This window comes from Ostrinia nubilalis, chromosome 11 (assembly GCF_963855985.1).
Source record: "Ostrinia nubilalis chromosome 11, ilOstNubi1.1, whole genome shotgun sequence".
NCBI lineage: Eukaryota > Metazoa > Arthropoda > Insecta > Lepidoptera > Crambidae > Ostrinia > Ostrinia nubilalis.
Genome location: NC_087098.1, coordinates 6,384,027 through 6,407,641, shown reverse-complemented (window position 1 = coordinate 6,407,641; position 23,615 = coordinate 6,384,027). Strand labels below are relative to the sequence as shown.

Below are 23,615 nucleotides of genomic sequence, written 5' to 3'. Positions count from 1 at the left end.
TAATCCCGAACATGACACTTACCGCACTCATCTGTCAACTGCGTCAACATTCGCAACGAACACCACCTATTAAAGTTGGCACGAATATCCAGAGCTAACGCACAAAACGAATGCAGTCACAGCTCACTGAGAACTGCACCACTAGAGTGTCTTAGAAACCGAGCGGTTGAATTTGAAGTTTCGTACGAAATGCGGCGTGCGAGGGAGCGACGCGCGGTGACCTACCCCGGCGGTGTCAGAGTGTAGACTGAATCTGCAATTCGGTGATCCCGAAGGATAGGGATCCGCCACCATAAAAATATAGTCCACCATTCCCCCTAGTTTCAGCGCAAACTTGATTATTGTTTCTCTTGTGGTGCAGGCTCACCCAACACTTACAACCCCTTAATGTAAGCTTAAGTAATGAACGCTTTTCGGGAATTCTGCCGCCTCGGGAATGGAATTCTTATACGCTTCAATATTCATAGCGTATTTTCTCCCATATGCGGTTCCCTTTTTTTCTACCGTAAAACAATCTTCAGTATCTCACCCAAGGTTATCAGCTTGTATAGCCCTCGTGAAAAACAATGGGCTCTATTGAAATCACCTCTTTGTAATAAAAAGATGAAGGGCGAATGCCACTGGATGCTTACAAGTACATATTCCTTTATTTGTGTCAAAATAAGGAATGTTTTTGTGACTGAAATTATATTAAGAGTAACCTAAAAAGGGTAATTTCTCTTCGTTTGAACTATGTTCAGAATTCATTCAGAATATTTTCCAACAAATTTTCTGGAATAAATAAGCCCATACCTATATTTTTGTAACTGTGTTTTTAATCTTTAAGTCCTAAAAGTTATCGAACACTTTATTAATTTACCTTTTTATCTAAATTAGAATATTTCAGGAACTTAATTTATTTTGGGACCCAATTCAATATTTCTGCGAGACGAAAACTCCTGGGGCTAATTGGCTTGCCCCATTTGCAGACTTCGGGGTATAATCCTAAAGGATTAGCACTCAAAGGTTTCCTACCGTTTAATGAAGTGTATTTTCGACTGAGTATTCATAGTTATAATGAGTGATCACGTGATAGTCTGTAATTGGGTGTTATAACTGCTGTAGTATAGCCACAGTGTTAATTGTGTGATGAAGCGCGTATAAAGGGCTTGTCTATGCGCTATGTGTTTTAAACTTTTAGGCTGGGTTGCACCATCTTACTTTAACTTTGACAAACGCCAGAAATCTGTCAAACTCCATAAAAAACACCGGTTATCGTTATAGTTACGGTCAAAGTTAGGTGGTGCAACTCAGCCTTAATGTTAACGTTTTTAACATCCCCTTTGAAAACTGGATTTCCGTGGGATCAAGATATCGGCGCAGATTTACTATATCGAGTTATATTTCAAAGTTCAAATCACTAAACGAAGCACATACACAATAAATAACTTAATTTTATAGACACACCTACTGGTTTTTGTGTCTTTTCTAGTACCTAAGTGAAAATTTTATGTTTTTGAAAATTTTATTCTGGATTAATTAAAACTATTGCTCTAGCTAGACAATAGTCTATGCTCATTCTCATTACATATAGCATCAGGCATAGCTTTAGGCGGGTTTCGAACCTGTAACCGCAGACGGCGTTCATCAACGTCATGTTTATTTTAAGTGAATTGTAATGTCTTGTGGTTTGAAGTGCGGTCGTAAAAATATATACCATTAGAGCTAAATCACACGATGCGTTACCGCACCGCAAAGAGTTCGTCGTGCCTACTTGTGACCATAAAGTTAATATACCTAACGGAATAAAACAACAAAGAACTGAGCGAGCGAGATGTCACTAGCAGCAACACTGTGTGATAAAAAGAGATGTGTGATGCCGTCGCCGTCACGTCGAACAGGATCGTTTTTTGCATGTATTTGACAGTTCGTTAGTAATCATTGGCACGCTGAAAATTTTAACTCTGAGATATCTTCAGATTTTACGTGAGTCAAATAGTGGATATTTATGGGAAATAGTGATTTAAAAACTTGGTGACTGGTTCAGTGATTAATTTATTGTACGCCGCACCGCACGTGTGCTTTGGCTCTTAATGTGATTTTCTGTTTACGTTAATCTTAATAACCTACGTAAACACGGAATAATAAAAGACTAAAATCTGACCTTTGCAGTTGTTTCGAAGCGCATTTGGGAGGAACCTATTTTGTCAAGGTTGATTTAATAGAATGCATTAGGTTGCTGCTGCAAACGAAACACTTCCTCAGTACATTTGTGTGGATGTAAATATACGTAAATATGTATATTTCAGTCGTGAAAAGATGGTGAAAGAAAAAAGCTCAGAAAGAAGAAAATTTTTACAAGTGACGGATTATACTCGTTCATTTATTTGTACGTTGTAATTGCAATAATTATAATCAGGCACTGAAAAACAACACCGAAATACTTTACAACAAAGGTTTATAATTGGAAAGTTTATTTTAACTAAGTACTCTGATATTGGAAATAAAATATTCGAAAATATTTTAACGATATTATTTATTGTCAGTAGTAACATTGTAGTTGGGTTATTACTATTAATGAATAACTAAATAAACTATATTTACCTTAAACTAACTTAGTCATTAAGGATAACGTTGCAAAAGTTTTCACCCCATCTCCGAATAAGCTTCCGTGTCAACCGGAAACTACTTAATTTAAATAGATGGAAGTTTTGCACTATTGTTTGGGGTGATATCGTCACGGAAATAATAAATGTGCAAATATGTCGATATATTTCAATAAAAAAGTATTTTATTTAGTATACCCTTGTTTTGTTGTCTGCTGTCATCGGTACATACGGGTATAAACCTTGCATTATCTTACATTTACTCTAATGAGAGTCAGAAGTCTGTCAAACTCCATACCTACAAAACACCGGTTATAATTAGTTACGGTTAAAATTAAGGTGATGTAACACAGCCTGTATCGTAACAGTGCCTACGGTATAATTATTTGGTACACATTAAACACGTTGTATTGGGAAAATAGCGTAATAGCAGATGAATTTTTGGACTTAAATTAGGTATTGTATTTTATTCTTCTATTCTTTTCTCGTTTGACCAGGATGTAAGCTGTCCCGCAGTGCACTGGAAGGTCGCTCGGAAATGTATAGCAATAGGACATTTGTAGCCAAATACATTGTAGCCAAGTTTCAGATAGCCCAACGTTGGAATAAATCGCCGTTCGGTAACTGTTCAGAGATACTGAGCTGGAGCTGATTTTACAATGAGTTTCTAAACTGTTATAATAAATAAAATAGATAAATAATAAAGTAGGTAAATAATAAATACGTAATTCGTACTTTAACTTCTTTTTGTTAGCGGATTTCTCTTGAAAACTTTCAACTAATGTGCTATATAAGCATAACACTTGTCTATTACAGAATCCGTCTATTTTTTGTTCGGGAAAAGAAAATAGTCATTAGACGTAAATGAATGTGTTAGATCTCACAGTCACCTACCATTAGGTGGGACTGAGGAAAAACCAAACCAAAGACTACCTAATTATATCGACTTTGGTACCTAAAACGATTGTTTTGCCGATCTGACCCTTTGATCATTATGAGTAAAAAATAATGATACTACATCACTAAGAACAGTCTACGTCAGTCTTGACAGTAACCTAACACAAGCGTTAGGTAAATTGCCATAATAATAAACATGCCGCTTATGTTTATATGGGCGATTATGCGGATTGACGTAATTCAAGCTCGAATTATTCAAGTTCCTGAATGTCTTCCAAAAAATGGCGCGACCTTTTGACAAATAGCTAGAGGAAATATTTTTTTCTAAGAACTAGTATAAGTGAAGTGTTACTTCAATTGTAAATTATGTGTAGTCCACGCCAAGAGTTTGGGGAATAAAATATTATGATACGAGTATAAATAGATTCAATCAGAGTTAACTGTCTGAATAAACTTAACACTACTTCATTAAGGCTGGGTTGCGCCATCTTACTTTGACAAACGTCAAAACTCTGTGAAACCAGGCCTGTTCATCTCCGCGAGTTTACATCCAAAACAAAACACGCACGATTGCCCCCTACAAGAGTACTATTCGACAAGGCCTCACATACGAGCGAACATTGACTCACGCACGCGTATTCTTGTGTATGATGGAAAAAAATAAAGAAAATGGTGTACTAAATACTGTGCAGTATTTAACTGCCTAAATAATAATAAAAACACAGAATGTACTTTTTTAAGTTGCCTCAAGACACTGAGAGGTAAATAAGTAGTTAATATTATTCATGATAATTCATGCTAATTTCCTCCGCCATTTTCCGCAGTTTGGCACCTCACGTCACATCATTTTACCGAAGTCAGCCCTATAGCTTCGGCGCAGTACCGATCACTGACGTTTGTCAACAAAACTTCTGACAAACTTGCTTGACTCTTGAGACAAGCTAAATTACACCATATTGTTAATGACATTGAGCATACATTTTTTTAAATACCTTCGCGAAGTAAAACTTCTGTACGTAGTACTTATTATTATTCTGTGGTGAAACTCCTTACAAAACGCACCGGTTATCGTCATAGTTACCGTTATAGTTAGGTTGTGCAACTAAGCCTAAGCATTTGAAGAAATGTTTAAATATTAAAATACGTAGAGTTTGGCATTAGTAGTCTTCAGCTTTACCTGTCTGTTAGAGAAATATACAGTTTTAATGGCGCGGAGAGCAGGCTGCTTACTTACTACTTATATGCAAGTAAGAGTATAATATTTCCATGAGACATCCGTTTGAACTTTGAATTATTTAGGCTATGTTTGCACCATCTTATTCAAACTCCATACAAAATACATCGTTTATCGTTATAGTCACGGTTAAAGTTAGGTGGTGCAACTCGGCCTTAATAATGCTATTAGTTAGCTCTTCCCTCAGTTGAGTTTACTAAAAGAAATTGACTCGCTCCATGTTTTAGTACCATGAGTGTTATAAGTTCGCAGAAAGAAGCGGCGGAGAGGGAGCGAGAGGCCTCGCCTGACGCTCCACCGAACCGTCGCCGACGTCCAGGACACCGCAGGAGACACTACCATCTCCATGCCCCCTCTTAAGGGTCCTCGGCCACTAGACACGGGGGTGTTTGGTGGCCGCTAAAGGAGGACCCGTGGCGGCGGCGCGCGCATGTGTTCACGCGCACCGTTAGCGAAGACCAGGGGAGGTACTACTCCCCTGAAGCCAGTCGTCGCTTGCTCAGACCAACAGAGCGAGTCACAGTCTGGTGCGGAGCCGCAAAAGAATGTCTAGGCCGTCTAGCTCGGACAATAACTCGCAGCACCGTCCCAAAGACTTCGGGAGGACACCGTCAGGTTTTAGTGAGTAGGCCCTGCCCATCTGGCAGGGAGAGCCTTACATAACCCACTGGTTCCCCCGGGCCAGTGAGTATGTAATTTCATGCATTTCCTGACGAAAAAAAAAAAAAAGGCTTTATTGACAAAACTCAGTAGTCCGAATAAAACAGTCTCTACAAATAACTCGCAATGGATATTAAACTCCATCGTATGATTCTCATTCTACAACTTTTTGTATGGCCACTGACAAGTAAAGTTTGAAACATTGCTCCATGAATAATGGCCAAAGTTGAAAGAGTTTAAAATTGAACTGTCTGTATTTTGGGTGAATATTAATTTCATGGAATCTAGTTGCCATTCATAACGTTAAATGAGTTTGGAAGTTTCGACTATGGTTTATATTTGCTTGCCGTTTCGGGCATGGGAAAATTGAGACAAAGTGGAGTATGGGACATGTGACATTAATTAGTTTATTAATCTCTCCTGACTTAGTGATTAACATACTTATGATACCTGAGAGTCATTAGCTCGAATTCCAATGAACCATTTTATGCTTGATGCTATGAATATAAAGTAAGTGAATATTATGAATATAATATCTGTATTAATTTAAAAAGCTTGTGAGAATGCAAACAATGGTTTCTACTTAGCTTTGTATTATCTGCCTATTCTAACGCCCGTATTCACAAACATTACTATGAGGTCTCACAGTGTGCGTGGATGCATAGGGTGACACATGAACCAATCACAGAGCTTTATTCAATGCTGTGCGTTTGATTTGCTGCTTCACTTAAGCAAGCATCGTTTGTGAATAGGTACGGGCGTAAGACTTGAATAAACGTTCACTTAAGAAAACTATTTAGAAGTAATTTAACTAACAACTCCGAAAGTTAAAGTTTGCTTATGAATATTTTATAAAAGTTTTGATTATTCGTCGAATGTAGGGCCCTAAAAATTAAGTCACCGAAGTTTTAATTATCCATTGTTCTGAGCAAACTTCGTTGTCTATGGGGTAGGATTATGGTGTCTAATATCTTTGGCGTAACTGTGACAAAGGCGTGATTAGATTAGGGCTAGGGTATTCCCCGTGAAGGAATTGAGGTTAGAAATGCATTGGATTTGTAGTTTTGATGGCATTTGACGTTTCAGTAATAATTTCCTAGTTCAATAACTACAATGGAAATGGAAAAAAATACCGTTGCTTACAAGACTTGACTCTCTTTGATCCCTCTAAGAACAATTTTAATTTCTAATAAAGGTTCTTTCCTTTTTTGATTATTTTTTAATTCTAAGAAGGTAACATTAAAGTTTACTTCACAATCATAGTTCGTTAGAAGTTATAGTCTCAATGGAAAATATCTTATACCTCACTTGAATTCATTGTTGATTAAACCCATGCTTTTATGAAAATGAGGTTAGCAACAAAATATTCATCGCTGTTACTAAATTAAAGCAATCAAATTATTGTGTTCAACAACAAACAAAATGTAAACAAAACAATACAAACTCTTTCCAATCAGGGCTGCCGTGTTGTTCCCGGCTCCTATTGATCTTTAGGATGAATTGACTCAACACCGGGCCCTGAGTTAAACCGCTCATAAAATCCAAGAAAATCCAACGAAATACATTAACATTGCAAATTCAGTTGCTAATGAATTTTGTTCACTCTTCATTAAAGTTTCCCGTGGCAAATGCAAATTACAATAATTGTTATGGTAATAGTATGATGGAAACGATTCCTGATTTTATTACTTCAATTTCATAAACAATCATGTTTTTGCTACATTAAATGTATCAGTTATGTAAGCTAATAAGCTACCAAGCTCCATATATTATCTAAAACGTGATTATTATAGGTACATACATACATAATACGTAATGTAGACGTAGAATATTAAAATACCTATTCACCATTTAGTTTAATCACGCGTCATAAGTTAAATAAACTAAAATTAAGTTATCTATTTTCATCATCAGTGTTTGGCTGGTCGGTTGAAATTGAATTGTTAAATTTTTTTGAAGTGAGAGATTATGGGCAAACCAATTTTTCAGATGTCTTGGATACGTAGGTTTACAACCCTACAATTGTAAGCTAAAATATTAAAAAAGTAGATATTCTTAATAACTAACTATCTTAGTAATTATTACGAAATCGACAGATTCGAATTAAGACCTAACCTATCTAACCCCAGTTATCTCATAGGCTCGAATTAATCAACGTCACGGGGAATGAGGGCTAACGTTACCTCAGTGATAACAACTTTGACTTACGAAGCGAATGATAGATTGCGTGACGTCACCAAAAAGTGCGTTACATTTTTTTAAGGTTTATAGGTCGAATAACCTAATACCGGTACTACGAAGCTGTTCAGCGTAAAATTTGGAAAAAAGTGAACATAGTCCAGTAGAATTAGCTTTTAAATCGGAAATAATTCCTACAAAAGATTTTATTGTTTTAATGGCTTCATTGGTTGCCCATTAAGACTCTCCTAAGTTTTCGACTTCGACGGAGTTGTGCTTAAGTGGTGAGGGCCCCCGAAAGGGGCATTTTTTCGGTTTTCCGGTTATACCGCGTAAAGGACTTACCCTATAAAAAAGTGGTCTTCATGACGGTTGAAGGGCACTTAATCCTGCATTGAATAAGACCAAATTCATATGTTTTGGACAAACCGTTCTCGCGCTAAAGTTCGGCAAAGTAGAAAATGTACGTATAACTAATGACCCTCTCCATGTCCAATGGTTTGTTACCCACAGGCTTCCAAGTCTTGAAAAGGGCCACCTCAACCAGTGTAACCCTATCAAGGCTTACGAGCTTGATGCGCCTATCCTTGTTCGTCCCAGCTGTTCCTTAACTGCGGTTGCTGCACCTCTTCCTGGCACTCACCTGAATGACTCTGTGTTACCTACTGTGGCTGCCCCTCTTCCTTGTATCCTCCTGCATGACTACGTTGCCTAGCCGTATGCCTGGTCTAAGGTTCGACGCCAAAAAATCAACAACAACAAGTTCATATTAAAACGCTGAAGAGTTTTTTGTTTGTTTGTTTGAACGCGCTAATCTTAAGAATTACTAGTTTGATTGAAATCATTATTTTTGTGTTGAATAGCTCATACATTGAGGAAGGCTATAGGATATATACAATCACTCTACGACTAATAGAGGCGAAGCAGTAAAGAAAAATGTTGCAAGCACGGGAAATAGTATTTAAACTATTTTCACTCGTACGAAGTTAATTTTGTGGCGTCGAACCTTGGACCAGGCATATGGCTAAGCAATGAAATCGTACAGGAGGGTACAAGGAAGAGGGGCAGCCACATTAGGTAACACAGAGTCGTTCAGGAGAGTGCCAGGAAGAGGTGCAGCAACCGCAGTTAAGGAACGGCTGGGACGAACAAGGATAAGCGAATCAAACTCGTGAGCCTTGTTAGGGTTACACTGGTTAAGGCGACCCTTTACAAGGCTTGGAAGCATGTGGGTAACAAGCCATTGGACGTGGAGAGGGTCATTAATTATACGTATATTTTCTACTTTGCCGAACTTTAGCGCGAGAACGGTTAGTCCAAAACATATGAATTTGGTCTTATTCAATGCAGGATTAAGTGCCCTTTAACCGTCATGAAGACCACTTTTCGATAGGGTAAGTCCTTTACGCGGTATAACTGGAAAACCGAAAAAACGCCCCTTTCGGGGGCCCCCACCACTTAAGCACAACTCCGTCGAAGTCGAAAACTTAGGAGAGTCTTAATGGGCAACCAATGAAGCCATTAAAGCAAAAAAATCTTTTGTAGGAATTATTTCCGATTTATTCAATTTTTGTGTTTAATTCTACTGGCCTAACATAGGTTTATTAAATTCTTACCGATAAACTGAAAACAAAAGTAAATATTGCTCATAATTTTTCAGGAGGTAATCAGGTTTTTTCAGCCCAAAAGATAGTAGAAATGTGACGATAAACTCGAATACTATTTAAAAGAGGACTTTTTAGAAATTTATGTGGGGCTTTTAAAATATTTAATACTGAACCCTCTGCACGTAAGTATAGTTCACACTCGGTCAGTTAACTCATAATATCAGATGTAAGTTTACACCATAAAAATGTAATTTATAGATAGGTATAACTGCTTCTCATCTTTATCACACGCTTAGGCCGCTTGTACACGCTAAGAGAAGTCGCCGGGTCTACGCAAGAATTCGTGTCGTTTCTACACACGAACCGTGTACATTGCTCCGGCGCTGACCAAGGAATAATTATTTTCTGCGCTAGCGATACGACACGCGGCGGACTTACACTATGTGACAAATTTTCGTAGCTAGGTCCGACGAAATTCTTGTCTTGTTTGCGGCAGACACGGTGAAATTTCTTAGCGTGTATAAGAAGCCTTAGAACTTTATCGATTTTCCAATCAAAGTTTTCTTCCAGCCATCTATGATCTACAGATACTTTGTAGGAAGAAGCTACATTTTATTTAATAACTCAAAGTTGCCAGTAAGGTTTATCAGAGCTGGGTTTATGACAATCTGTACGTAAACAAATAAAATATGAACGTCGCAGACTAAGGTATATTTGAACACAGTGTATTAGAAATAGTAACTCGCCTCTGTTCAAAGTTTCTGTGCTATTTAAATACATTTAGTCTTTGATTTAGTCTAAAGTCAGAAATGGGTTAAATTGTAGAACTGCTTGATGTTGTTACTTCTTGTTGGTTTTTACTGGTAGCTAATCAGAGTTCAGTTGACTTCAGGCAAACGTTTGTCATGACAGGCCGGTAGAGCATATTATAACCTTTTTGAGATTCTTGTAAAAATATTATTGATTGTGGTATGATGTTTCCAATACAAAAATATTATGTGAATAAAATTAATTTCATGTGCCTTCATCTTTCCACACTAAAGTGTATTTTATTTACGACAGTTAAAAATGTTAACAGGTGATCTGAAGTAATATTGAAATAAAGAGTTTAGGTTACTGATAACATTTTTGTACTGTTCCCGTTAGATCATCAATTTAATGGGCCACACCGCGTAACAGGTGACGCACAATAATTCATTGCGATCCATTTGTTTTGGCAAATATTTATATTTTTGTTTACGGATCGTTAATTTTGTTTACGAGTGTGAATCGAAAGGTTACGCCTATCACAAAAAGTTCATAAATACGTTCCGTACTCGGTTGACAGAGTTTAACTGGGTGTAACCAGTGCGATGTTTTATTGTTTTGTTTATTTTGTGGATCGGTTTATGATTTTTCTATCTGTACTTAACGAGAGTTAGTTAGTAGGTGCATGTAAGTACATAGTTTATCATTACAGATTTCTGAACTATTAGTTCACATTTCTAGTAGTCTACTATAATATTTTCAGTATAGTCCACTATAAATTATTTAAATTACGTTAGCAACTTCAAAACCAAAATATCTGGATACATTTTCAACCGACTTCAAAAAGGAGGAGGTTCTCAATTCGACCCGTATGTTTTTTTTTTTTTTTCTATGTTTGTTACGCGATAACTCCGCCAATTATGAACCGATTTGAACAAATCTTTTTTCGGCGTATAGGTAATACCTCAAGGGTGGTCCCATTTAAATTTAATAATAAAAAAACAACCCCCAAGGGTGGAAAATTGGGGATGAACTTTTTTATACGCAATATCTCCGCCGATTATAAACCAATTTGAACGATTATTTTTTTGTTGAATAGGTATTATCAAAAGGGTGGTTTCATGTGAATTTGAAGAAAATATTTCACCCCCAAGGGTGGAAAATTGGGGATGAACTTTTTTATACGCAATATCTCCGCCGATTATGAACCAATTTGAACGATTATTTTTTTGTTGAATAGGTATTATCAAAAGGGTGGTTTCATGCGAATTTGAAGAAAAACTGGTCATGGTAGGTACAACTCCTTAATGCTTAGGAGTTGTAGGATAATTCTTTAAATATTATAAGTACAAATAGACCAATAGTTGTATTCTTTCATGTTTTTAAGGTGGGCTGACGGTTTAAGGTCTTTTTAGGTTTCCTATTATGGTAACCTGTATTTTGTAGGGAATATTATTTTACACTAGACATGAAGAATATGGTCTCAATGTACTGCCTACCTTCAGTGGTAACATCAAGGTAATAATTAGTTAACTAAAAAGCAAGAAATAAGTAAAATTTTATAAAAAAAATTAAAACCGACTCCAAAAAACCTACACTAAAAAGTAGAAAAAATAATTACTAATTACCTACTTATTTATTAGGACGAATTATTAATATTTATGTAGGTATACCATAATTGATACTTTTGGAGTCGGGGCAGGCAAACTTTACATGTTTCATAATCTTGGCACCGACTCCAGAAGTATCAATCATGGTATACCAACATAAATATTAATAGTTCGTCCTAATAAATAAGTAGGTAATTAGTAATTATTTTTTCTACTTTTTAGTGTAGGTTTTTTGGAGTCGGTTTTAATTTTTTTTATAAAATTTTAATACAACAAATAGTAACTAATTTAATAAAGCATTTAACAATGTCCATAAATTTAATAGTAGGTAACAGTTGAAGCATTTTGAAATTTCTCCTATTTACAAACCAAATACACCACTAAAGATCAAACCAGAATTTTCATTGAATGCCCTTTGCGGTCAAGAGTTACGACTAATGTCCATTACTTGGAGCCCTGAGGGACACATGCCCTGTCAACACCGACGACGGCCTTTGTTGGGCATTTAATCGGAACACAATTGATTCTATTTTAAGGCCTAGTTATTGCTCAATTTAGTGTACACCGGCATTACTTAAATGCCAAAAAAAAACTAAATATTCTAAGAATGAACGTTTGTTGATAATTATTTTGTTCAAATTCTTAATTAGTGTACCTATAGGTCCTTTTCTAGCTTGACCGTCACTGAAAACCCAACCAGTGAAGTTCAAGTTTGTCCCGGGGCAAAGTTGAACTGTCATTGGACCTGCAACGAAATTAATCAGAAGAACATAGGAGGAGTTCGAATTTTAGGTTTAACTTAGGACAACATAGCATAAAAATTGCTAAAGTTACAACTACAAAATTGCTATTATTAGGCAAACCGGTTTAGTAATATTAGGATTTTCCGTTACTTTACGTTCTAAAAATATAATGTGTAAGATTCCAGTCCTTTCCGTGACAACAAACAAGGAATTTTATGTGATCTATAAATATTTCTCAAATTGTAATCCACATTCTAAAAGGCCCACTTGAGAACTTCTAAATAAAAAACGGAACGTTTCCATTATTATTCATTATCACTGAAGTACAAACAATAAGGTATATTTTCCTCACTCTCTCTGACCCTTCTACTGAAACTAGCCAAGTGCGAGCTATTATCTTTGTAACCCTCTGGGTTCCGTACATTATTGTTATGCCCCATAATTTGCAAATGAATAGTTTCAGAAATCTATTAGCGACCCGCCCCTGCTTCGCACAGCACAGGTGCAATGGATTATACTTAAAAACCTTCCTCTTAAATCACTCTATCTATAAAAAAACGCATCAAAATCCGTTGCGTAGTTTAAGCATACATAGGGACAGAAGACAGACAGTGAAGTGCCTTTTTTTTAATATGTAGAGATAGTATAGTAACTATAATATAACTCACATTACACAACCGAGTTTTTGAAAACTCAGATAATAATACGCCAATAGATGTGAATTTGTTTATCGTTTGTATCGTTTTATTTATTTTAAATTGTAGTTATTATGAAATAACAATATTCTTGTTTACATAAGGCGACCTTCTTCGGGTCACCAAACTATTAATATTTTTGGCCAAATCAAGTTTATTCACCTTGACAAATGTAGTACAAACTATTTGTACTTCTCGAAAACACTTGCTAAATAACAGATTTGGTTTTGAAAACGTTTTACTGGACCCTAAAAACCCTTAAATCCAAGTTGGATTTGGTACGGAGCTTGTCTCAAGATTCAAGTGATGCCGGGTAGAGGGTAGAATATTTAGACATTCCATTTTTTTTTTCAGATATTCGTGGGATGTAAGAGACTTATTTTTAAATATTAGTATAGTAGATAATATGTCAGTTAAACTCTATCGTTATTTTTCGTATTTATTTTAGTACCTCCTACACTTTAGGTAAATTCGTCCGTTTTCATTTTATCAGGACAAGTTTATTAAGGAAAAAAGTAAACTGGAAAAATTCCCTTATGAAACCTTAATTAACTTCTTGAATTAAGATAAGGACTCAGTTAGGCTTGAAAGTTTAGTTTTTCCAAGAAATTTCATTTAATTAATATTATTTTGTTCCTAGTTTGGTAAGGACATTTAGGCTGAGTTGCACCACCTAACTTTGACCGTAACTATACTAACTAACGACAACCGGTGTTTTTTGTATGACGATTCTTGACGTTTGTCAAAGTTAAAGTAAGATGGTGCAATCCAGCCTTATTGTCTTGAACAAAATGCTAACATGAAACGGTCTGATTATAAAAATATTAACATATTATTATTAGCTATCGATTGGTTCAAGTATGCAAAGTTACGTTGCAATAGTTAGCAATAGGTATTCATAATTAACTATGCTTTTGTCTTATTTTTATAGTTCTTACTTGAAATCACAAATTATTGCTTTGAAATTAATTTAATATTAAACCTACCTAATATTATAAAAATAGATAAGACAACATAAAAACGGTTAGTTTAATTCGAATACTATAGCATCTATTAAATTTTTCTAAGCATATTACGTAAAGTAAGCAATTTTAATGACAAGACAAAGTATTCAATTAATTTTAGCATGGCTAAATTTTATGAAGTAAAAACTGCATTTCTTGTTGAATTCGAACAAAAAATGAACAAGGTCAGAGACTAGAGATTCTTATAAGAGATGCCAAAGGTGGCTTTTTTGGGCTAAAATCTTAGGTTTAAAATAAACAGGGCGTTTTTGTAGGTTGAAGGAAACAGCAGTGATTTGTCTAGCAATTAGGCAGGTACAGTGGGCAGCAAATTAGCACCTATTTCAATAAAATAGATGCCACAGATGATTTAGCATGTTGTGTCGTCGTCATCTGTTTATTTATTGTGAGATAATAAAACTAATACGCTTAGTATAAAAAAACAATAATTATGCAACCAAAAATCTAGAAATTGATTTCAAGGTCGTGATTAGGAAAAATTTTGGAATCAAAAGTTTGAAACCTCAGTTTCAATCGAGTTTCAGGGGTCACTTTAGAAAACAATATCTTCCAAAATGACTCCTGTCTCCTGTGTTGGTGTCTTGAAAGACTCTTGTTGACTTTACCCCATACCTCGCACCACATAGATATTTATCCTCATTTAAAGACCATGAATATTGAAATATCTAGAACTTGACTGATTAAAAACAAATGTAAATATGATATTAATATTATTGTTATAATTTGAATTAATTGTTGTTTTGTTGATGTTGGCCTTAGAATAAATTGTTTATGCTACGGTATGATTCACAGAAGTTCCCATTGACGTCATCACATACATATTCAAATCATTTTCCATTGGGTCAGATGGTTCTAAAAATAAGCAAACTTAATTGAATGGTCAACTTCATAATTGATTTTGTTTTGATTTCGTTCATCCGTTTATCAATTTGTTTCTAGAATAAAAAACTGGAACCGACTCTACAAGTTTATAAATATCGAAAATACGTTGCTATATTACATAACATTAAGCCCAGAGGCTTTGATTAATATGTTATGTATGTAGTATAGCGAAGTTTATAGTATGTCAAATTCTTCCTGGTGAACTTGACATCATACAAATAGGAAGGAGCTAATAAAGGGTGTTTTGTAGTCCTCGCATCTCTGAATGATTTCAATTGGTGATCTAGTGTCACCAATTGAAATTGTTGATAGATGCGAGACTCTACCTCCCAAAAAATAAACATTTATCATTGGAAGCGATGATACGATTGTAACTCTTTATTAATGCTTGATTCTTGTCTTAAGCTTTAGTTTTTTTAATTATGGGGAGATAGATACCCTTTTATTGCAGAAACAGACTTCGTTTCAGCCAAATGAAAGTCTGAAAGACAATAGAGCTCTTGAAACCGCTTGCAATTTTTCGATCATAGTCTCTATCAATGGCTATTTGATCATATTTATCATATTTTTATAAGACTATCAGATATATTCAGGTTAGCAAAGTTCTGAACAAACTGGTAAATAGGTACAGCATAAAGGGATCATCACTTGGGACTAAAGACTGTCGACTATCCGGCTTTTTCAGGCTTAAAGTTTCTTGCTCTATTATTTATCCTTCAAACTAGAGCTAGAGCCTCATAAGCAGGTAGGAAGACAATAACCAAAGTATAAAGTCCCAACCTAATTACATTAACGGCAGGAAAACCCGACGGTTAAGTTCTTTCCTCGGTCAAAGGTAGTCTAAATGCTTATAACTTAACGATTACCCTACAATAGGTATAACAAACCATCTTTATTACGGAACCGGTCTCAGTGAGTTTTTTAGAGTACTAGGTATTTATAAGTGTGGTGTGTGATATATATAACGCGGTAGTCCGCCGAGTACGTCATATCAAAATTGTTATCGCCGGTAGAAGGATGTACGTGAAAAAGTCGTTAGTTGTGTTGTGCACTGTTTTGGTGTTTAGCAGTGCGGCGTTTGGTGAGAATTTTTGTGATTTTCAATGCTTTAATGTTAGTGTTACTATGTAATCCACGTCAAAGGACTTTGGCAATTTTGAAACTAATGAACTTAACACTGAATTTTCTATTACCCTAGTAATTTCAGCATTATCTATAATAATAATTATTATTAAAAAGAGTTTGTTTGTTTGACTAAACACATTGATCTGATAAACTACTGGTTTGAAATTAAATTCAATATTGCTGTTTTGGATATTAGTCCGTTTCTCATAAAAGAAAACATCAAGCTATGACCAATAGGATAGAAGCATCAGTGAACAATATTGCAAAGACGGGAAAAATTCTTCGAGACTATTTTTAGGCGTACTAAGTCACGGATACACGGCATACACAAGCTAGTGCATCATATCATTATTAAAGTACCTAAATAGTAAAATATTCTTGAGATCACAAAGACAGTCAGTTCCGTCCATTAACATTACCATCACATTATTCATCACGGAATTGCCAAAGTTTATTGTCGCGGATGGAAAACTACCCTCAGCACCGTTGACAGTTTACGTGTTTGTAAAATACTTAATAAATTCTGCAATAATAACTTGCGTGCCTGCTGTAGTCTTTTAAATTAAATTATTAAATTGCTTTATTGTGTAAATGCAACAATACGCATAATATCTTTGTCTGCCAGACGTAACGACAACATCCTTTTATCAAAAGAAGAAACATAATAATAAGTCACGTGCGTTCAAATTACAATGCAACATTATGATTGCACTAATATTCATTTTTGTTATGAAAATTGTTTGGTTAACATAACTATTCTTGCGAGTTACATAGATGCCATAATTATAAGTAATTTCAAAATATACAAATAAATTCTGAAAATTGTTTTTTTTTAAAGAAAATATTAATTCAAATGGCAGTTATTGGTTAGTCAGGGTTAATCGAGTTAAGAGAAAGGTATAAAATTATTTTTTGAATTTATTGAAGTTCAAAGTTATATGTTTAAATTTTTTATTTTCAGTGGACAATATCCCAAAATGCAGCATCAAAGACAGCGACTGTCAACGGCAGTCTCTCCAGTACGTCATTCGGGAAGCCAGCAAGACGGGAATCCCTGAGGTGCAGATCGCTCCGTTCGACCCCCTAGAGCTACAGCAAGGCATAGACATCCCCATACAAGATATAGTCCAGTTGCACTTTAGTGATGGTGTCGTCAAAGGGCTAGGGAAATGCCTGGTCAATGATTTTGTGTGAGTGACTATCAATTTATTAAATATCCTCGGTGGAGGCAGTTAGTGCCTTTTTTCTGTGCGGATTTCGACACGCGTCCGGAATTAATTTCATATAGGTACACGATGTTACTTTGCATTCTTGCACAGAGGTATATGAAAGACACTGAACACAAATCAGTAAAAAAACAATGTCCTAAAACTTTGTTTTTTAAACTTGAGTATTTTATTCTATCGTCAATCTTCTCTATTTTTAAATATCTATTGGAGTTTTTAAAATTATTTTTGACACTTTTGTAAAAAGCTGACGCCCACTGTTTATTCCAACTGCGTCTGTTGAATGTGCGTGACAAAATTGGTTTATTTTAATTTGTACTGCAAAACTAAATTTACTAAAAACTAGTGTGCTTTCTTTACGGGAGTCTCTTGTTTATCTAAAATATTAGGTATTGTTCCCTACTTTTATGTCTGTGAATATGGCAAGGATTCGAAGTTTTCCTATTATGCGGGCTACACGCACGCGGAACACGGATTGGCTGCGGGCACACAATACAAAATCTTGGTCCTGCGTGCAACCAGCACCCGAAGTCCGCAGCACAGGAAAAAGGCACTTAGAGTTTAGGCAGTTACGTAACTCTAGGTCCAATCTTAAAGTGAAGTACATGTGTATCGGTTCTTCTTCTTCTTATTCGTTACGCTCTTGGCAGAGCGGTCGTGGTCACGTTGAGGCGTAAAGGTTACCAGTTTGGTTAAGACATTGCAGAGTCGAATACCTATATCGTATTGGTTTGATTGAGCCACGTGAGACGTTAATGGCTTATCACCAAAGTTGTGACGTCAATTGTTTCACCCCATTTGAAAGAAGATAACTTTTATAGTTGTATCAAAAACATATTACTGTCGTAGAAAATGTAACAAAATTAAGTATAAGAAGACGTACGAGCATAAATAAGTAGTAGGTACATAATCTGCCAATGACATTCAGAAACTTTTAATACGAAAGCAGTGTGGAGATTGAGGTAAAAACTTTAGCTTTCCATCTTATTGACAATCTATCTTTAGGAAAGAAGAAGCTAACTTTTCTTTTGATGATCTGCAACTTTACCGTCAATGCCACTTCAAGGACATCAACAGGGCTGTGGAGTATATTAATGCTGATCTTGATTACATTGCTGAGTGGTCTGGTCGATTTGGTGTAGCCGTCAACCCTAACAAGTGCCAAGCCATAATTATTGGAAGTCAGCGTCAAATATGTCACCTCAACGGTGTGCCACCGGTTAACTTTAATGGAGTTGACATTCCTTACTGTGCAAGCGTCAAAAACCTTGGCTTGCACTTGGACACCACGCTCAGCTGGAATGTACAGGTTGCAGAGGTCAGTCGGAAGGTTACAGCCACAATGCGCTCCCTCTGGAGGCTCAAAAACTTCCTCCCAACAAAAACGAAAATTTCCCTCATTCAAGCTCTTGTCCTCCCGATAATCGACTATGCCGACGTCTGTTACCCCGACCTGAATCAAGATCTACTTACAAAGTTGGATCGCCTTGTCAACAATGCCATTCGCTTTATTTTCTGTCTCCGTAAATATGACCATATCTCCGCTTACCGTTCCCAGCTTCAATGGTTGCCTCTCCCACTTCGACGCAAAGTCAGAATTCTCTGTACCCTTTTTTCAATTCTAAATGATCCCAACTCTCCTTCATATCTTAAGTCTCAGTTTAATCTTCTCAGCTCTACGCACTCACGTCAGCTCCGTTCCTCCAACAAATCCGTTCTTTCCACCCCTCTTCACCGAACTGGTTTTCTCTCCGACTCCTTCCGTCTCCAGGCCATTAGGCTCTGGAACTCTCTGCCTGAAGAGACCAGGCAAGCGTCGAGTAAGTTTTCTTTTAAAAAATCTGTCCATAATCACTTCCTCAAAATGATCTCATCTTCATGAATTGTAATTTCAGTTTAACTCAATCATCTATTTTATGTATGTATTTATTTATTATATATTTTATATATTATTTATGTATGTAGCATATTTGTTTTTGTTTTTCTTTCCTGAACTAGAAGTACCGCCAAACAAATTTCTTTTCTGCTCAACCCAAAGGTAAACTGGTCGAGAATGCTTTAGTGCATTAAGTTCGCCTTATGTTCAAATTTATTTTGGCATAAAAGTTTAAATAAATAAAATAAATAAATAAATGAATTTGAAATGTTGTTGTATTTATCACCTACCTTATACACTCTCAGTAATGTAGCTTAATGTTATTGAAATACCTATAGACTAACTTCTAATGTAGTGACTCTTTGTAAAAAGTAGACGTAGAATGCTTTTACCTTTTATCAGCGAAAATTTTAAGCAAACCATAAAAGTCTGCATTGGAATCCATGGAGAAACAACTCTAACAACACAACCTGTAACAACTAAGCCTTAATAGAGCACAAAATCAAAAATAAATCACTTTTGTCAGTTGATGCACTGCCGAATAAAAAAGAAAACAATGAATAAATCATGCCAAATTTCTTTTGCAGAACCAAAATTGAACAAGGTCTGGCCTCCCTGGATATCACCTGCAACATCACAGTGAAGGGCCACTATAAAGCCAATTCCTCCAGCCCTGTGATCAAGTCTTTACTTGGAGGCGAATCAGTGCATGGTGACGGTAGAGCCAAAGTGAAAATTGGTAAGTTTTTTTTAATAGCTTGTTATATCTAGTACATGGGGTAGACTGGATGCGGTTGTAATAGGACAAACGGGCTGTATGGACTTGTCACTCGCATTCCCGTGCTTGGTTTCGTCGATAACATTCGAGTTGTTACAACCGTACCCTATTACAACCGTACACAGTCTACTTTATTATCACCATATTTTTTTCACCATAGTTTCCTAGTTAGAGTTTAGTTAACACTTATAAATGTCTAGCTAAGTATACACTAACACAAGCATACGCTTGTGTTAGTTTGTTTATTTTCTATCAAATACAAAGTTTGCAAACATATTACATAACTTTGTTCATGGTATTACGTATCACTGTAATTAGTGTTCAATGAAACAAGAAGGTACCTACCCCATAATTGGCATGAGTTCAGTGTCGATTATTCTTTTTTTGTGCTTTAATAATTAATAGACCATTGAGTTTCTTAATGTTCTTTAAAAATAGCAGAAAAACATTGATGTACCTATAGTTGTTTCATTACCTATGCAGTTTTTTTGATTACATCAATGCCAATCTTAATCTTGGAAATTCGTCTAACTCTAAATAACAAAAAATAACGTTGATGTATGCGATTTGCAAAGCTAAGATAAATTAAGTCGTTTAATTCCACAGGAAGTTTAATTTAAATTTGACAGGTGTTAAATTGGCCGTAGAGGATACAACAACGATTAAAACATTTTTTTTTAATCAGATATTAAAACTAGTAAAAACCATTCGGCACAGCTTAATAATGCCCCAAAAGCCGTTATTAAAGTTATAAATCCAAGGCTTACTGAGATTGACGCGCACATATCGGGTAGCTCAGGGTAGCTCGCCCACTAATTGATTGCGGGGTAAAAAACCGCTTGTATGCGGCATTAATTAAATCTCATGACTAGCAAAAAGGGGAAAGTTGGTGATTGCTAGTTTTGGTGAAAGGGTAAATATTGGCGGGGTAAACAATCAGTGAAATTTTAATGGGAAAATCAGTGCTGTTAGTTGTTTAAATCGATCAATGTTTATGAGAATATGCAATGAATTCTGTTGTTGTATCACTTGATAACTTTTATGTAGCATAACTTTAGCGAAACAATCGAAATATTGAAAAAATCGAAATATTGAAAAAATCGAATTCCCTAAAGTGGGAATCAAAACCTTTCACTAGCCGGGAGACTCACCACCTTAGCTACTTAGATATGGAAAAACCCGTCTAAATCAAGGTGTCTAGTTATTTTAAGTTGAACGTTACTCTTAGGGTCCTCCTCGCCCAGTGCGACTTTTTGTCGTGATGCAGTCACGCTGCTCTAGCGCGTTAGTAGCGCGTTGGCAAATGCGATTAACGCGCGTTAGTAGCGATTCTGAAAAGTCGCTATGGGCGAGGGCACTTAATGCTGAAAAATTGTCATAACTATTGTTAATTATTTTCAATAATATCTAACTTAATGTTTCGTGGAATCTTATGATCACAAATCTAAATGCAAAATCTTTTTTCTTTTCAGAGAAATTAAATCTGAAGTTTGACTTCAACTTCTACGTGGAGAAGCGGGACGGGGAAACTTATTTCAAACGCAAAGGCGAGAAAGTGAATTACAAATACGATGTCCTGGGACAAGTTCAGTTTGCTGCCGACCATCTTTACCTTGGCGAGCGAGATGCGAGTGAGTATAATTTACCAAATATTTGAGTATTTGCATCTATACAAATAAGGCTCTTGATATGAATGTTTGATTTCCTGGTAAGTTGTCATTGAATTGCAATGTTTATTTATTTGATTACCTTTATTAAATATTTTTGGGGAAAACGCGTGTCCATTGGGTATTTGGGTAGGTATGTATTTTGTTCCGTTAGCTTCTGTTGATGAAAGATATTCTTCTATTGTGTGGATTATGTTCCCAAAATGGGAAAAAAAATTACCTGACTGCACCAGAAGGAGGGTTATGTTATTAATTCTTACTACATATTTTAGTGAGGATGATGGTATGTCGTGATAAACATAGTGACGTCGAATTATGTGATTTTAATAGTTGCTTTTTCTATCACAAAAAAAATATAGCCTGGATGTGCCGTCATAATACCTAATATCCTTATTTGGTTACCCATAATCTCTAATACTATAATTTAAAAAAACATAACCCTTCTGGCGCAGTCGGGTAATAATGGAACTAGTTATTTGGTTGTATGTCTTAACTTTTTTGTGCCCATTAAAGTTTACATAGAAAAAGATGAAGTCACAAAACACAATGAATTAATGTCAGTTGTCACATTAGTAAAAACATTATCAAGGAACTTGAGTTGTTTCAAGTGTGTATTGAAAACTTAGCCTTGAATGACTCTTTTTCCTAGTAACACATTACTTGTTTTTATAGACTGATGCTTTTATTCTAAAAAGATTCGCTTCTAAAAATAAATCCTGATGAAATAAACCTATGGTGTATTCTCGAACACCTTAATAGCAGATTGTAATAAGGATTCAAATACAGGTATTTCAATTATTATTATTTCAAGTATTCAAATTATGTAGGTATATTTTATACAAAACAAACAACATGAGTTTAGGTAGGTACGAGTATATGGCACCAACTAACCGTAGGTACCGTGCAAAATGAGATGACTCTACTTTTTGTTTTGTTTACTCTGAGGCTTCTCAAAGTAGTAACGAAAATGATACTAATTAGACATTGATTTATTATTATGATTGACTATAGGAAATTAGGCGACAGCACATCATCCTATCATACATATATTAGAAAATTATCAGATTAAATCATAACCATAATATGTATTTGGCACCTACGTATACTCGTACATATCCCAAATATAGTGTGCCCTACCATCCAAACTCTATCAAATTATCTAATATTAAATTATACTTTTGTTCGCAGGTGAACTCCTAACCAATATGCTGAACCAGAATTGGAGACTAGTCATGCAGTCCGTAGGCAATAACATCATGAAAGGCGCCATGGGCACCGTAGAAAAGTTCTTAAGGAATTTCTATGACAATATTCCCACGAAATTCTACATTACCGAAGATCTGTCGCAATATGCATCCAACTAAACCAGTTCCTCAAATCATAGTTTAATAACATGTGATAATAAGTATTATTAGGGAGATGTGATATACTTTTAATGTTTTTGTCTCATTTTTAAATAAATATTTATATAAAATAATCATCTACCTACTTTAATTTTTTTTGCAATCTACTTACTTTTCATTTGCAATGTATGCCATGATAACCGACTCATGATCATCAACGTGGATTCGAGTCCCGCCGCCGCTCAACTATTGTGGTGAGCCCACTCGTGATACAAGCATTTATTACGAGGGCTAACGGGACTATTAGTAATTTGTGTAATATAAATTACTAATAATCTTTAAAAAAATTAAGTCTTGTATCAAGAATGTTATTTGGTCCCACAGAAATTATTACAGATATTATTATGTTCTGGTGTAAAGTGGACAGACAGCCTGTGACCCCCATCGTGCCTCAAAGGTCGTCCAAATAAGATAGATCCAAGAACACGGCTCTACAAAAAATGATTTTCACGGAATTAATCAATCAACAGTAAACCGCTTAAGGATGGTAACTAATTACTACTACTGGCACTAATTTATGACGTTTTGTTGGCAAGAAAGACAAATTTTGGAAAATCCTTCCGTATAATAGTTACTAATTTCTTTATACGATTCCTTAGTAATAACATTTGACAGCGACATACCTACGCTAAAGGACGCATGGAAAATTAAAATAAACACAGATGAAAAGAAAAAGA

At 35.5% G+C, this 23,615-nt stretch overlaps 2 protein-coding genes across 2 annotated transcripts in view; one reads left to right on the top strand and one right to left on the bottom strand.

Moving 5' to 3' along the window:
• Window positions 1–226, bottom strand: part of LOC135076116 (trace amine-associated receptor 8b) — a 69,343-nt gene extending 69,117 nt beyond the window's left edge. The window contains exon 1 of the mRNA XM_063970580.1: window positions 23–226. The gene's annotated coding sequence lies outside the window, so the exon portion shown is untranslated. The remainder of the gene's footprint in view (window positions 1–22) is intronic.
• A 15,613-nt stretch (window positions 227–15,839) lies between these two features.
• LOC135076135 (uncharacterized) lies at window positions 15,840–23,012 on the top strand. The gene is made up of 5 exons (XM_063970604.1): window positions 15,840–15,944; window positions 16,950–17,178; window positions 19,678–19,829; window positions 21,341–21,499; window positions 22,724–23,012. The coding sequence occupies exons 1-5, from the start codon at window positions 15,881–15,883 to the stop codon at window positions 22,897–22,899; spliced, it is 780 nt and encodes a 259-aa protein (XP_063826674.1). The 5' UTR covers window positions 15,840–15,880; the 3' UTR covers window positions 22,900–23,012.
• Window positions 23,013–23,615: the final 603 nt, after the last annotated feature.